General features: G+C 39.9%; 2 protein-coding genes across 2 annotated transcripts in view; both read left to right on the top strand.

The window, feature by feature from the left end:
* The first annotated feature begins 1744 nt into the window (after window positions 1-1744).
* slc2a3b (solute carrier family 2 member 3b) lies at window positions 1745-6483 on the top strand. The gene is given in 7 exon segments (XM_084726604.1): window positions 1745-1927; window positions 2480-2720; window positions 3134-3296; window positions 3537-3724; window positions 4944-5048; window positions 5142-5561; window positions 6229-6483. Coding segments are annotated over 7 exon segments (1452 nt in total). The 5' UTR covers window positions 1745-1838; the 3' UTR covers window positions 6475-6483.
* A 5411-nt stretch (window positions 6484-11894) lies between these two features.
* Window positions 11895-15122, top strand: part of ephb6 (eph receptor B6) — a 63950-nt gene continuing 60722 nt past the window's right edge. Inside the window, 3 exon segments of the mRNA XM_084726603.1 lie at window positions 11895-11954; window positions 11957-12019; window positions 12022-12178. Coding sequence (XP_084582729.1) covers window positions 11895-11954; window positions 11957-12019; window positions 12022-12178 — 280 coding nt within the window.

The raw sequence follows: 15122 nt of genomic DNA, 5'->3' as shown, positions 1-15122 counted from the left end.
TGCTTGGTTGGGTGCTTTTACATATTGCAAATTTCTCGCCCCAGCAGGGAGTACCGTCGTGGAAGAGATTAATGTCAGGTGTATTAGCTCGTTATTATGAGCAAAACCCACTTTAATTCTGAAACCAGCAGGGAAAAAAACACTCACAATAGGATTCAGTCTCATTCTCTCGGGGTGTCTTTAGCTCCTTAGCTGAGAAATACCTCAAATCGCAGAGCCCGTGCAGTGTTGTAACACCTAGCTTTCACAGCCGCGCTGCAGAAAGCTGAAAACAAGGAGGGAGGGCAGATGTAGAAAGGCTCATTGTGTGTAGTTACCAGTGTCACTATAAACAACAAGAGCTTTGTGGAGCCAGAAACAGGCTGTGTCCTCCACACACACAGCTGAGGGGATAATTGCACATAAACTCCATCTGCTTGTTGGTTTAATCTCTCATATTTTCTGTCTGTCTGTTTTCTTCTCTCTTGACAGCCGAAGAAGAAGGTGACGATGTACCTTCTCTTCTGTGTCTCAACCGCAGTCATCGGTTCACTACAGTTTGGCTACAACACTGGGGTCATCAATGCACCAGAGAAGGTGATTTATTGATTCCAAACTGGGAAATTTTTGTGTTACAGCAGCAGGTTATCCAGGTTTTGGACAGAAACAGTAAATACACAGTAATTAATGTAAATATAAGAAGAAACAAATACATATTCATATATCATAATATAAAGGATATAGTATAATACACTACAGATACACTAAAAAGTAGCTGCATGAATTCTTATATTAGACAAGTAGTGTTTTTAATGTTTTATGACAGCATGAGCAACCATTAAGGGAGTGGGCATAATTCCTGGATTAATAATAGATGCAATGCCACATCTTCAAGATTCAAGAACTTTATTGAAATCATGTAGTACAGAATATGAGTAAAATACAAGTAACAATGGTGCAAAAGCACTCAACCACAAAATACAGCATAAGGTGCAGTGTGTCGGATGTGGTGCATTGGAGGTGTTGAATGTCTTTTCTCATTTTTATTGTAATGACACTTTTTTTTTTTTTTTGACAGTCGGCCTAAATTAGAGATAAGGTGTCAGACATGATTTCAGTGTGTCTGGTCTCACTTGAGAACACAGCACTGAAAAGAAGCAATGCTCAAAGCCATAGTGCCCCCATGTGGATGTGTCAAAATCTTCCAAATGCACATCAGCCACATGCTCTGTCACATCTGCTTGATCAGCACTGTTCAACTTCAGTGGCAAATCCAGGCAGGCAGGTCCATATCCACAAATGTAAAAAGAATATATATTTATAGTAGTAGTATATAGTAAAACAGGGCCCATCAGTCTAACAGTAAGTAGGTCTGTCCATATTATCTTCAACAACACTTCAAATCAGACACAAGTCCATATCCATGTTTGTCAAAGGGGAAAACAGTAAAGCAACTGACAGTCAATCATAGCACATAGGTGCTTTACATAACCAGTATTGGTTTGGATGATACAGTCTATGATTCAGATGTCTCAAAGTAGCTCAGAGATATGTACTTTAGTTTAAATTTCATGTCAGATCACACAGATGCCAACCAGATTTGCAGCAGCCTCTTGCCAGCCAAAGAAAATTTCAAAAGGGCTGTATTATGGCTTGTGGGCTGCCAGCTGAATACACCTGTGCTGGACCTTAAATATTTTTAAAAAAAAATCATGAATCACATAAGACAGTCAGTTTCTTAAAAGTGACCACTACTAATCCTGTCACCCTGTCCTGTGGTTTGACAGAAACTGCGAAGTTTTTTCCAGAATGTGTCTTCGGACCGATACGGGGTGCCTTTCAGCGAAGAAACCAACACCATGGTCTGGAGTTTTGCTGTGGCCATCTTCAGTGTGGGAGGCATGATCGGATCATTCTCTGTTGGCGCCATGGTCAACAAATTTGGCAGGTCAGAACATCAGGAATAAACTAGTGTGGTGCAGTAAATGCTGTAAACGCAAGATGATGGACAGTAAATCAAGTACTGTCCAAGGTTATCAGTGAACCTTTACTGAATGTGACTAACATCAGCAGAAAAAAACAACTGTTGTGCTTTATTTGTATCCTTTACAACTGAATTTATTAGTCAATTAGTCTATTGGCAGAAAATTATACTGCAACTTAACTTAGCAAATTAATCGTTTCAAAAGGCAAACATTTGCTAGTTTCAGTCTCTCAAATGTGATGATTTGCTGCTTTGCTTCATCAAATCTGATAGCACATTAAATGTCTTTGGTTTTGGACAGTTGGTGGGGTGAAACGAGACATATGAAGACATTACTTTGGAATCTGGAAATCTGGGTTAATTGAAAAAATAGTCTGCAGATTAATTGATAGTAAAGATAATAATTAGTTGCAGCTCTGCTTTCCCTATTCATGCTATTTAGACATGTCTGCTATAGTTGCTTATTCAACTGTCTTGACTCTCACTATGTCCTTCTTCCTTGTCTCTCATGACCAGGCGTAAGTCCATGCTACTCTCTAACATCCTGGCTCTTCTTGGTGGGGGTTTGATGGGACTGTCGGTTATTGCTCAGTCTTTTGAGGTCGTCATCATTGGACGGTTAATCATCGGTGTGTTCTGCGGTCTGTGCACGGGACTGACACCCATGTACGTGGGCGAGATCACTCCCACCGCTGTCCGTGGAGCCTTTGGCACGCTGCACCAGCTGGGTGTAGTTATTGGCATCCTGGTGGCACAGGTATGATGCTGCGATATGGCGATTATATTATTATTGATGCTTTTTGCGTTTAAAGGCTTTACTTTTGAGGTCTGAGAGGTTGGAACCTCAGGGAATGGCTAGGTTAGGCCTTCATTAAAGTGGTGTCTGATGCTGTTTTCAGTTTTTCTCAATTGATCAGTCATGTGATCTATACATCACCATAAATACTAGGTATACAAAACAACATAATCATTTTTATAACCTATTTTTTAAAGCATAGTATACTCAGATCTTTATATCTTAATATTATTGGATAAAGGTCACATGATCATTGGACTGTAGATAAAGAAAGAGCCTCATTACTCTGATGAAGCTGACATAAACAGAAGTGTTTGGTTAGGTGAATGAAGCATATTATAAACACATCATCTTCTATTTTCTGTGTGTTTCAGATCTTCGGTCTGGAGTCTCTGCTTGGCTCAGAAACTCTGTGGCCTCTGCTGCTGGCTCTGACCATCCTGCCCGCCATACTGCAGAGCATCATGCTGCCCTTCTGTCCAGAGAGCCCCCGCTACCTGCTCATTGTCCTCAACCAGGAGGAGGAGGCAAGAAAAGGTCAGTTTTGAGACAGTTTACACTGTGCTAACAAGATGGCAACATTAGGCTTTAATGAGACTGAATTTAGAATTACCTGAATTGAATTTTTGATGATCTGTGGATTGAAGCATGCCCTGTAGATGAGGGGGTCCTGTGATTTATTAAACTTTTACCACGTTACATGTTCCAAGACCCTTCCAGGCTTTCTTTACACTATATTTGCATAAATAATGTACTTACTTCCTCTTTTCTCTGTAGCGCTGGTGCGTCTGCGTGGCTGTGAAGATGTGAGCGATGACATTCAGGAGATGAAGGAAGAAGGGATGAAGATGGCCATGGAAAAGAAAGTGACCATCCTTGAACTCTTCCGCTCCCCAATCTACCGTCAACCAATCATCATCGCCATCATCCTGCAGCTGTCTCAGCAGCTGTCCGGCATCAATGCTGTGAGTAAACATCCCATAATGAAGTGTAAGAGATATTATTATCAAGTGTCAGTCTGATGCGAGAGGGCAATCTTCAAAGCTGTCATCCCACACACGAGTCTTTAAAGTTATACGAAATGTTTCTGACAAGCCCACACAACAAGAGATGCCTCTTGGCTCCGGGCAAAGTTAGATTGAGTGGAATAAATTAAGCCTCTGAGGGTCAATGGAAAGAGACAACACAGTGGTATTTAATAGGTATTCTGTTAATGAGGTCATGTAACAAGGCTGACTGGTGTGTGTTCACGGTGTCTGCGTCACAGTAAAGCTGCTGCAGCCTGCAGCTAAAGGCTGCAACATCGATTGAACTCTGACAGACACATTAACACTCATGACCTGTGTCACTAACCAGTACTGCAGCTAGTTATACATTATATGACTTTGTCTGTGTTAAAGCTGCACTAATCAATATTTTTTTATGTTATAGAGCATTTTAGCATTTTTTAGCTCCTTGTTTTGATTTTGTGGCCAGCAACTTAAAATGAAAACAATGAACTGTTTTGGTCCACTCTACCCTCTTTCATCAGCATTATTTCATGAACACAGTCGGGCATTTAGCTGCCAGATAACCAGATCTTTCTGTCAGGAGTTTGGGGAGGCCAAATCAGACCTAAAAAATAAACAAATCATTCACTAGAAGGACATAAACACAACTCTAAGTAAATGATAATGTTGCTCTGTGTCTACTGGATGGATGAATTAGCAACTTTTTTGGCACACATTAGCCTTACCAACTTTAAAGGGGACACTCTAGGTCTCTGTTGCTCTGAAACTTTGTGACAAAGGAAGAAGAAGAAGACTGATTAAAGAGCACACAATATGATTGGTTGAAATTGGTTAGGTAAAACTTTTGTAAGCACACGTTATATTTTGTTTTACATGAGGAAAATGTGATTTTGATAGAGGAATACAAGGAAATTAGGATTTTTTTATAAACTGTTAAATAGATGCACAATCTGATCAGTGATGTGATCTAAAAGGGTTAAAACATAATTTTTCATTCCATCTTGACTTTAAAAAGTGATAATATGTCAGTGTTTTGTGGCTCGTAGCTTGTTGTTCTGCTGCCAAGTGGCCAAACAATCAATTAATGCAGGTTTAGCATAATGTAATTTTAATGACTACACTAATTGTGTCAGCTGAAAAAATATAGTAACTCTTCCTCTTTCTGCCCTTTCAGGTCTTTTATTACTCTACAGGCATATTCACCACAGCCGGTGTTACTCAACCCATCTACGCCACCATAGGAGCTGGAGTTGTCAACACTGTGTTTACTGTTGTCTCTGTAAGTGTGTTACTACACATTTTGGTTTTCGAAACAAGGCATGTTTTATACTTATTGGTTTATTGATTAGTCTTTTTCTGGTTTTGACTCCAGCTCTTCCTGGTTGAACGGGCGGGGCGAAGGACGTTGCACCTGATTGGTCTCGCTGGAATGGCTGTCTGTGCCCTCATTATGACGATTTCCCTCTCTTTGGTGGTAAGTGATTTTTTGTGAGCTTTTTGCTTACAAAAATGAAAAGTGTCCCCATTGCTCTCTTGTTACATCTCCTCATTGTCTTTTTTTTCTCTTTCTGAGCAGAGAGACCACCCAGAGACCAAACAGTCTCTAAGCTACCTGGCCATAGTGGCTGTGTTTGGCTTTGTTGCCAGTTTTGAGATGGGCCCAGGTCCCATCCCCTGGTTCATCGTGGCAGAGCTCTTTTCCCAGGGGCCCCGCCCTGCTGCCATGGCTGTCTCTGGTTTCTCCAACTGGACTGCCAACTTCCTGGTGGGGCTGAGTTTCCTTAAACTGGAGGTATGAACACATCTAATTAATAAGTGAATGAATGAATAACTGGGGGCGGGTGGGGGTGTTGGGGGTGGGACCCAGCTAGTTATTCCTCAACAAAAAATTGCATTGTTTGCTAGCTAGCTGAAAAGTTAACAAAACATTACGTTGTTCTCTAGCTAGCTTAAAGAGTGTTTTAAAAGGTCAAATCGTTTGTTAGCTAAAAAGTAAAACACAGCAAAACAAAGAAGCAATGTTTGCTGGCTAGCTAAAACGTTAACAAAATGTTACATTACTTGCTAGCTAGCTAAAAGGTATTTTTAAAAGTTACATTTTTTTCTAGCTAAAAAGTAAAACACAAAACAAAACAAAATTTTGTGAGATTAAAAGTTAGCATAACATTGTTTACTAGCTAGCTAAAAAGTTAACTAAACGCTATATTGTTTGCTAGCTAATTAAAAAAATTAATTAGCCTAGTTAGCCTATTCATGACGAGACGCTCCATTTTCTCTTAAATAAAAACTTAACTGGTTTAAAGAGAGGTTTAAATTTAATATTAAAATTTTCAATTATCAATCATGAATTAATCGGGATTAAAAATAAATCCTTGTTGGTGCAACCCAGCCTAAAATCCTCAGATGTACAAGCAGCTTGTCCTGCAGTTCCAAACATTTCTCTTCTCTTCTTCTCACAGAACCTTTGTGGTCCTTACGTCTTCATCATCTTTATGGTTCTCCTCATCCTGTTCTTCATCTTCACCTTCCTGCGGGTGCCAGAGACCAGAGGAAGAACCTTTGACGACATTGCTCAGGGATTCGCTGCCAGTGCAGGGAAGCCTCCCCAGTCCCCGGGACCTGAGGCGGTGGTCAGCCTGCCAGACAGCAAAGACGGTGCACCCATGTCCCCGACAGAAAAGGTTCCCATGGTGAATCTGCCATGAGCATCCTTAGAGGAACAGGGTACAAGACAGACAGCAAGTTCCAAGCGTCTAGATATTAAAAGGAGTTATATTTCATAACTCATAAATGATGAAAGAGCAGCGGTGGGGGGGGGGGTGTTTAGAAAAAAGCCAACTCATTGTATTAATGCAGAAATAAGATTTTAGTTTTTTAATATATGTTTTAGCGTGCCTTTTTTAAATTAAATCCAGTGTTTTTTTAAGGTTCAGCTGTTACAAATGCTAAAGTAATTGTCAGAATTCCATGTAATCCTACTTGAAACATGGGCCAAACTTAACTGAATTACCAGTACTTAATATTTGTTGACATTCCCAGTGCCAGCTCCATGCATATTGCCATATAAGAGGATCAACATATGTTCAGTATTAAGTCCCAGGTCCTCAGCTACCCCCAGTGTTAAAAGGTTGCAGGATTTAGGGGGTTTATGTATTGAGGTCAAGCTTGAAAAGCTGGTTTTGGAGCCTGGTAGTTTGACCCAAAAAAAAGACTGACTTGCCGCCCTGCGTGCCTGCCTGATGTGCCTTGCTGCGGGGGGGAGGGAGCCATGCTGCCTTGAATCAACAGAATAAACATGGAGGAGGTGCTGCAGACTTAAAATAAATATATTTAAGCATGTAGAAGATGATATTTCTTCTCATCCTGTAGCACAGCGTCCCCTGAGAGTAGAGGATGTTTGTTTTGTTTGATGTCGTGTTTGTGTTGATAAATAAGTAAAAACAAAGACAGTTCTGTAAATTAGGACTGTCTGCCTCAAGTATATTGTTTGTATGAAAATAATGTGTAGTTTAGCACTGCCAAGTGTTAAAGGGATAGTTTGGATTTTTTTTGAAGTGTTGTTTGAAGCACTTATCCATAGTCAGGGTATTACCTACATTAGGTGGCTAAGCAAAGTATAACTGTGGGCAGCGTGGACAGCAAAACAAAACATATATTAGCCAGTTTAAAAAAGGCATACCTTAACAAAATCAATATCAGGTTAAGCTTACAAAATATTTAGAATATTTTCACAGCTTTACCTTGTGGTCAGTCAGCCTTTTCAGACAGGACACTAACATTATTTAAGCCAAACCGACCAGACTCCATCGGCAGTAACAGTAATTTTACCTCACAGAACACAGGAGATGCTGGTCTCCTGCTGTCTCAAGCAGGTAGTTTGCTTGTGTTATTGTGTGACTTCAGTGAATGTGAACTAAGTTTTGAAAACACAGAGGTCACAAAATAACACAAACAAACTTAAAGATCGAGGCAGTGGTAGTCCAGCAACTCCTGCGCTCTGCGAGGTAAAATGACTGATTTTGCCAATGGAGTCTAGTTGCTTTGGAAAGAGCGATAGTTGGCTTGTTTCCTGTTGGAGGATCTCGGCTGACAGCAAGGTAAAGTGTTGAAAATATTCTAAATACAGTGTACACTTAAATTTATATTGATTTTTTTTAGGTGGGTCTATTTTCAAGTGTCTAAAATGTGTTTTGTTGTTGATCCTGTCCACAACTGTTTATGGCTTAGGCTCCTGCACTGCACTGTTGCTCTCCAAACAGGAGTATCTCATACAATCCCATTTCAAAGAATCTGAACTATCCCTTTAACAAAGAGTCCTTCTGCTCTTAAAAACAGCCTTGCCACTTTTATGAATTCATTGCACAGCCAGCGTGAAAATTGTTGTCATGCAGTTGTTTATATGATGCAGAGCAGCAGTTGGATACAAAAAACTCAGGTGGCTTCTTGTTGTAAGGCTTCTAACTGTTATGGCATAGAGATTGCCTTTATTCATTCATCACTGTATTTGAAACCCTTATTACATCTCTATGAAGCAGTAACTTCTGAGTCATAGGTCATGAAATAAAATGTCTTACAATCTCTAAAATATTATATCTCTAATACATTGAATCAAAAGTGCTTGTCAGTTGTTGGAGGGACACTGATAACTTAATGACAACATGTATCTCAGTAGAAATGAGATATTAGCCATAGTGATAATGATGGTGCATAAAAACACTAGATGAATTGTATTTATTTTGATGTTTAACGCGCAGAAAAATGTCTTATTATCATATGAATTGTTCTAATTGTCTGAAATCATGTGTATATATTGTAGAATTTCCATTTCCTACATCATGATCAACTATTACAACACAGTATACATGCTTATAAACGTGGTGTCAGTATTTGTGCAGCTACATCTTCTTCTGGATGTGCGAACTCTCATTGAAGGGACAGTTCACCCCAAAATCAAAACTACATATTTTGCTCTTAAATATAGTATTAGTACTAGTAGTATTGTACTATTTTATTGATTATTTCAGTTATTTTTGAGCAAAAATGAAAAAAAAAAGCTGCTTTTCTTTGTCATTTATGATAGTAAATGAAGAGTCTTTGGGTTTTGGACTGTTGGTTGGACACAAAAAGCAATGTAATTTTGGGCTGTGGGAAAATGTGATGGACAGTTTTCACAATTTTTAGACATTTTATAGTAGTGTTTAGTAGTGATGGGGTGAACGGTCCCTTTAAGGAAGCACTTTTCAATGTTTGAGCTTAGTAGTGTTTTCATTTGCACTTTGGCAGTCGGGCTACTTTCTAATGATTGCTTATGCTATGTGTGGCTCTCTGTTACATGTAAATATACTGTATAGGCTCGGGTGTGTGTGGTTATGGTTATTTGTTCTTCATAATCCTGTTTCATCTACTGGTTTGTGTTGCACTCTGCAAATACTTTTACTGCAGTAAAAGTCACTTTGTTGCTAAACAGCAGTAAGAGGTGAGAAGTAAGTTGAGTGTTTGTGAGATGAGAGGTGACCTTTACTGCTTTCTGTTATAATGACCTCTGTTCTCCTGCTGTAACAATATGAGTGACACTTGCTTTGAGAGACTAAAAAGGAAATAAAGTTCTCCATCTTTTAAGGGAATGTGTGACATGAATTTTGAGCATAAACAGTCTTTTTCCAGTGTGTCAAAGCAAGTTTCTCGTCATGAATGTTTTATGTAACTGCAGTCTGTGCTAAAGTGAAAGTGTGAGAGGTTTGTCTGGTATTTAGCCTGGTATGCACTTCTCCACTGTGGTAACTCCATTTCCTTTTCTGCACTGTGACAAAACCTCAGTTAGCTGTGCCGTTATTCGTTGTAGAGCTAACCAACACTTCAGACACTGAAATAAAGCCATGAATTGAAAACCAGAGTGCAGTTTTTCTCTGCGGCTGCTGCTGCCGAACAGTTGGGTTTAAAAAGATATATTCATAATCATGTTGACGTTTTTAGGAGTGTGTGTGAGAGGAAGAGTTATGATGTCACATTTCCTCTTGGGTCACACAGCTTCAGAAGCCAAACCAGGACACGTGTAGAGATGCAAAAGAATATTTAACTCAAAGGGGATTTCCTCTGAAAACAATCTTTTAACATTACAGATCTTTTCTGTTCTTCTAGGAGTGTTATTGAAAAATCAAATCCCATGTGAATCGTTATATTCTTTAGAAAGGAATTTTTATTATTGCTAAATTTACAGATTACAGATCTCTCTTAAATTATTTACAACAAGGGTTTTCAAAGTTGGATACTGCCCCCCAATGCTAACAAGTGGTTGTGAAGTAGGGGTATAGTTACTATCGAATTTTTTGTCACTGCTATCAAGCTAATCTTCATCTTACTCCCATTTTGGGGATAATCATACTTCATCTTCCCATAATTATTTAGGGGTGTAAACAGGAAGTATGTAGCCATGGAGTTAATTAACATTTGTTAGTAAGCTGCAAGTTACAAGAGCTCCAGTTTTGACTATTTGGCTCCAAACTGACATCATTAAAAGTATGCAAATGATCTATTAGCATTTAATTATCCAGCTAAGAGTGGATGTACAGACAACTATCAATGTATTACTTTGAACTGAAGAAAACTTAAAAACCTGATGATTCTTAGGCATTTTCTGAAGTTATAAGAAACATGTTTTTTTCTTTTTGTAAGCATTATGGATGTTTATTCACGACGGACAATGGAAAGTGTAAGTACCACTGAATCTATAAACATGTCTATCATGTCTGTGTGTTCAGATTTGACTGAGTAATGACTCTGAAGAGTATGAATCTGGTTTTAAAGAAAGTTACCTCCCTCCATTGTGGACCGACTGTCACCACATAGAAAAAATGTTCACGATGAGTACAGTGACTTGTTAATATCTTCTTTTCTGTCTGAAAGCAAAAACTGTTCGGTTTACTATGACAGACAATTAAGAAAGGCAAAAATATTCACATTTGAGAGGCTTGAATTTGTGGCCATTTGTGCTTAAAATCTTACTTAATTAACATTCTGACAACTGACTAACCAATTAATCAGTTTCATCTCTAAAAGAACATACAAAACACTAGAGCTTATATATATATATTTCCCAACTGATAAAGACAGACTTGAGTCTAGCTGTGATTGGCCAGTATCAGACTAGCTGATATATTGGTCTAGCTCTACTAAACACAGACATGTTATACAAGCTGGCACATGGAAGAAGATCTTGATGTCCAAATTGAAAATTAAGAAGTTTTAATTTCCCCCTTTAATAACTTGAGGGCTATGATCTGTTTCCCTCCCCACTTAACCTTCAGTACCTCTGCCCCTCAGAGCAGAGAGCCCTGGGTAAAGGGCCCCCGGCTGGCTGGGAATGGGGCCATCTAACTGTGTCAAGCCAATGGGCAACATCTCCCTGCAAGAGTCTACTGAAGTCTTACTCACTGCAGTGAACTGGGGCATGAAAACCCATCAACAAGCTGCAGTACCACACTCTGACCAGCGAGTGGCGTGCACGGGCCAGAGGGGTGTTCAGCTGTGTGTGTGTGTGTGTGTGTGTGTGTGTGTGTGTTGAGATACTGTCTGGATGAGCAATCCTGCAAAGCCAGGAGTAGTGTGTCTGAGGAGGAGGAGGAGGAGGAGGGGGGTGTTAGGAAGAGGGAGCCACATGAAGGATGGAGAGCATCCAAAAATGTGTCTAAATTATACTCATTTTCCATAAAAGGTAGAAGTCAGAGAGATCAAGATAGAAAAAAAAGGGGGGAAAAGAAGTTGGGCACTCTCACATGCCACAGCTTGAAAAATGCAAGTTAGCACAGTGTCCAGACATGCGAGGGATGCCACAGTTTGAGGCACAGTCTGCCAGGCAGGCCGGCCTCGCCGAAATGTGTTGGAGGGGAGCTGGAACCAGCGCTTGTTAGACATGTCTAGACAGTTGTTTTAGAGACCAGGCAAACTTGTTTATTAATTTTTCCACCTCCCTCTCCCTCTGTCACTCTTGCTTGTTGACTCTCCACTCAGTCTTTGTCTCTCTCAAATTAAAAAAAAAACTCTCCCACTCTCACTCTTTCTCATCTCCCCCTCGTCTCTCTGACAACACTGTTTTGTTTACTTCCTCCGTTGGCAGTGTACTTATTGTATGTGCTGCTCTGTAAATATTTTTCTCCTTCCCTCATCCATTCATCCATCCACCCCCCCTTCCCTCCTCCATCCTCTCCCTCTCTCTCTCTCTTCTCTCAGATAAAGGGAGCAAACAGACTCCACCCCCTCTGTCTCACCCCCCTCTCCCTCCCTCTTTCACACACACTCACTCTATCTCCCTCTTTCCCTCCCTCCTTCTCTGTCAGTGTCATTCTGTAGTGGAGATGTGGAGTGTCTTTCTGTCTCTCTGTTTGTTTCTCCAGCCTAATTCAGCTGAGGAAGGTAAGACCTAAACTTTTGCTTTAATTTATTTACACATTATATCTGTGGTTGCATGCGTGAGTGAGTGAGTGAGTGTGTGTGTGTGTGTGTGTGTGTGTGTGTGTGTGTGTGTGTGTGTGTGTGTGTGTGTGTGTGTGTGTGTGTGTGTTTCTACTGGTATGGAGAGTTTGCACGGCGCTCAGTCCCATCATGTGCTCAGAATGAGTCAGAATGAGTCCACAAGTGCAGGATGGACACTTGGTATGCTTCTGTAGTAGCTCTCTAAGAAGAATGTGACTCTCTGGGAACGCTGGACACTTTGACAACGTATGAAACTGTGGCCACAGCAGCACCTCGAAAAAGTCTGATTCAATCTCAGTTTTTCAGGGGGGGCTCCACCTACAGCTTGGGACCCCCTGAATAATTACCACCTTTCCCTCCTGCTGATGTCTGCGTTAGTATTGTGTGTTCTATATCAGAGCTGCAATGATAAGTTGGTTAATTGTTTTGTAGTCCACTTTTCAGCCAACTATTCTGTTAATTGAAACCATTTTTAAGAAAAAATGTCATTTTTTTTTTAAAAATGTTTTAGGGCTGCAATTAATGAGTATTTTCATAATCAATTAATCTAGTAATGATCTTCTCAAATATTCAATTAGTTGTTTATTCCATAAAATGTCAAAATGTAAAATGTTGATCAGACCTCAAGATGATGTACTCAAATGTTTTGTTTTTTTTGCACAGCCCCAAAGATGCTCAGTTTACTGTCAAAGAGGTTTAAAGAAACTAGAAAATATTCACATTTGAAAATTTTTTAATGACTCAAAATGATTAATTGATCAACAAAATAGTTGCTGGTTGATTTAATAGTTGATTAATCAATTAATCATTGCAATTCTAGAATATTTTTTGGTTTCTTTAACCCTCTGTGACAGTATACTGAATATCTTCGGGTTGTGGGAAAAAAAGACATCTGAGGACCTCATCTTGGGCTTTTGGAAACAGTGATTGCCATTTTTTTGCCATTTTTTTCAATTTTTTAAAAAATGTATGGACCAAACAACTAATTGATTAATTGAGCAAATCTCTGAAAGCGTAATGGACAATGATAATAATCATTAGTTGAAGCCCTGCTTGGTATGATTCTGTAACAGCTGTCTATGAATGTGGCTTGGTCTGGAAAATTCCTCAGGTACTGCCTCAAATCCTGGTATCTGCATCAAGCAAATCCAAGCATCAATCCAATACTATGTAATTTATTAATCCCAAAATAGGACGCTGATACATCCCAGCAGCAACCCAGGATGACAAAGTCATGTTCTCTCTGGTATTGGATCGGTAATTGGTATCAGTCGATACACAAAGTTCAGGTATCAGAATCTGTATCAGGAAGGAAAAAACTGTACTGAAACATCTCTGTGAAACCTTGAGCAAGCCTGATTCATTCTCAATTTTTGGCGCTCCTCCTCAGGCTTGGGACCCCCTGAATAATTACCACCTTTCCCGCTTGCTCACGCCCTGTTTGCATTATTTTGTGTCCTCTGTATTGTTTCTGGGTGCATCTGATGCTTGTGTGCGCCCCTGTGGCAGCACATCATACAGGACTTTGTTGGCATGGAAGTGCCAGGTGCGTGCCGGGGCCTATCAAGCTCCCGCAACAAAAGAATATGGAAATCAGGCAGACAAATGAATAATAAGTTGCATAACCCATTTCTCTCTGCCTGTATGTATCTGGCGACCCCCTGCCCCCCCTTTTGCCCCAGTGTCACTCATGATCTCACGGACGTGACAGAAAGAGACCCCTGCCCCCTCTCTAGTGTCGTTATCAGCACCCCTTGTCTCCTCAATTAAAGGGCCAGCTGGAAATTCTGGAAGTGGGATTGTATGATGTAGTTATCAGTGGTCAGTAGGGGTACCACAATTTCAATATCAGATCAAAAATTGATTGAAAGGAGTGAAATCACATCAAAATATAAGGTAGAATCAATGATTCTCCTGGTATTTTTTTTCTCCACCCCAGACTACTTACATGCAGCTTGTTTTTGAGGAAAAAAAACATGGCACAGTGTAGCTTACCAACTGTTCATGCTTGTTACCATATAGGCTTTTAATCTTAATCATTTTAATGAAGAATTTGAAAATGTAAATGACAGTTGTCAGGGCACAAAACCAATGATCTGTTGATCTTTACAAATCAAGATTCAATAGCAGCAATGGCAGCATCAGTGCTCAAAAACATGTCTAAACTGAAAAACTGAATCGTATCGTAGCCTTAAAATTGAAAGTCAAATTGAATCGTGGATCTGGAGAATTGTGATACCTCTAATACTCAGCGACTTACCTTTAGTAGATGGCAGTCGAGGCGCTACCTGCTTGAAGAAGCAGCAGGAGTCCTGGAGTAGGAAGCTAAGCAATATGCTCTCTACTCCATATTACAATATTTTCTCCACTTCACCTTGCCGTCTGACAGCCTTTTCCGATGGGAAATCTCCATTATATAAAAAAAAGCTTTCTCAAATGCAACCAGACTCCTTTTGAAAGAACAGTAATTCTATCTTGCAGAACACAGGAGTTGCTGGTCTACTTCTGCCTTGTTTGGTTAGTGTGTGACTTCTGTGTTTTTAAAAATTAGTTTGGATTTTGCTATTGATCCTGTCCACAGCAGTACATTGCTCAGCTTCCTACGCCGGTACTCCTGCTGCTCCTCCAAACCGGGGACGTGCTGACCGAGTACCTTATACCTGCAACTTTAAATAATCCAGACTATCTCTTTTTCTGCTGTGCTCTTAACTCTCCACACTTTCTCCGTATTAATGGAAATATTAAATGTCTTTAAAAGTGCCAGAGTGAGTGAGCGACTCAGTAATAAAGAGACAGACTGTCTGAGAGGCTGTTAGTTAAGTGAGACTCCATCTATGAAGTGTTCTGTCACATCAGAGTGGGCCGACTCAAGAAACCTGACGAT

This window comes from Lutjanus erythropterus, chromosome 9, assembly GCF_056507025.1.
Source record: "Lutjanus erythropterus isolate fLutEry1 chromosome 9, fLutEry1.hap2, whole genome shotgun sequence".
Classification (NCBI taxonomy): Eukaryota; Metazoa; Chordata; class Actinopteri; order Lutjaniformes; family Lutjanidae; genus Lutjanus; species Lutjanus erythropterus.
This window is presented reverse-complemented; position numbering and strand designations above follow the sequence as displayed.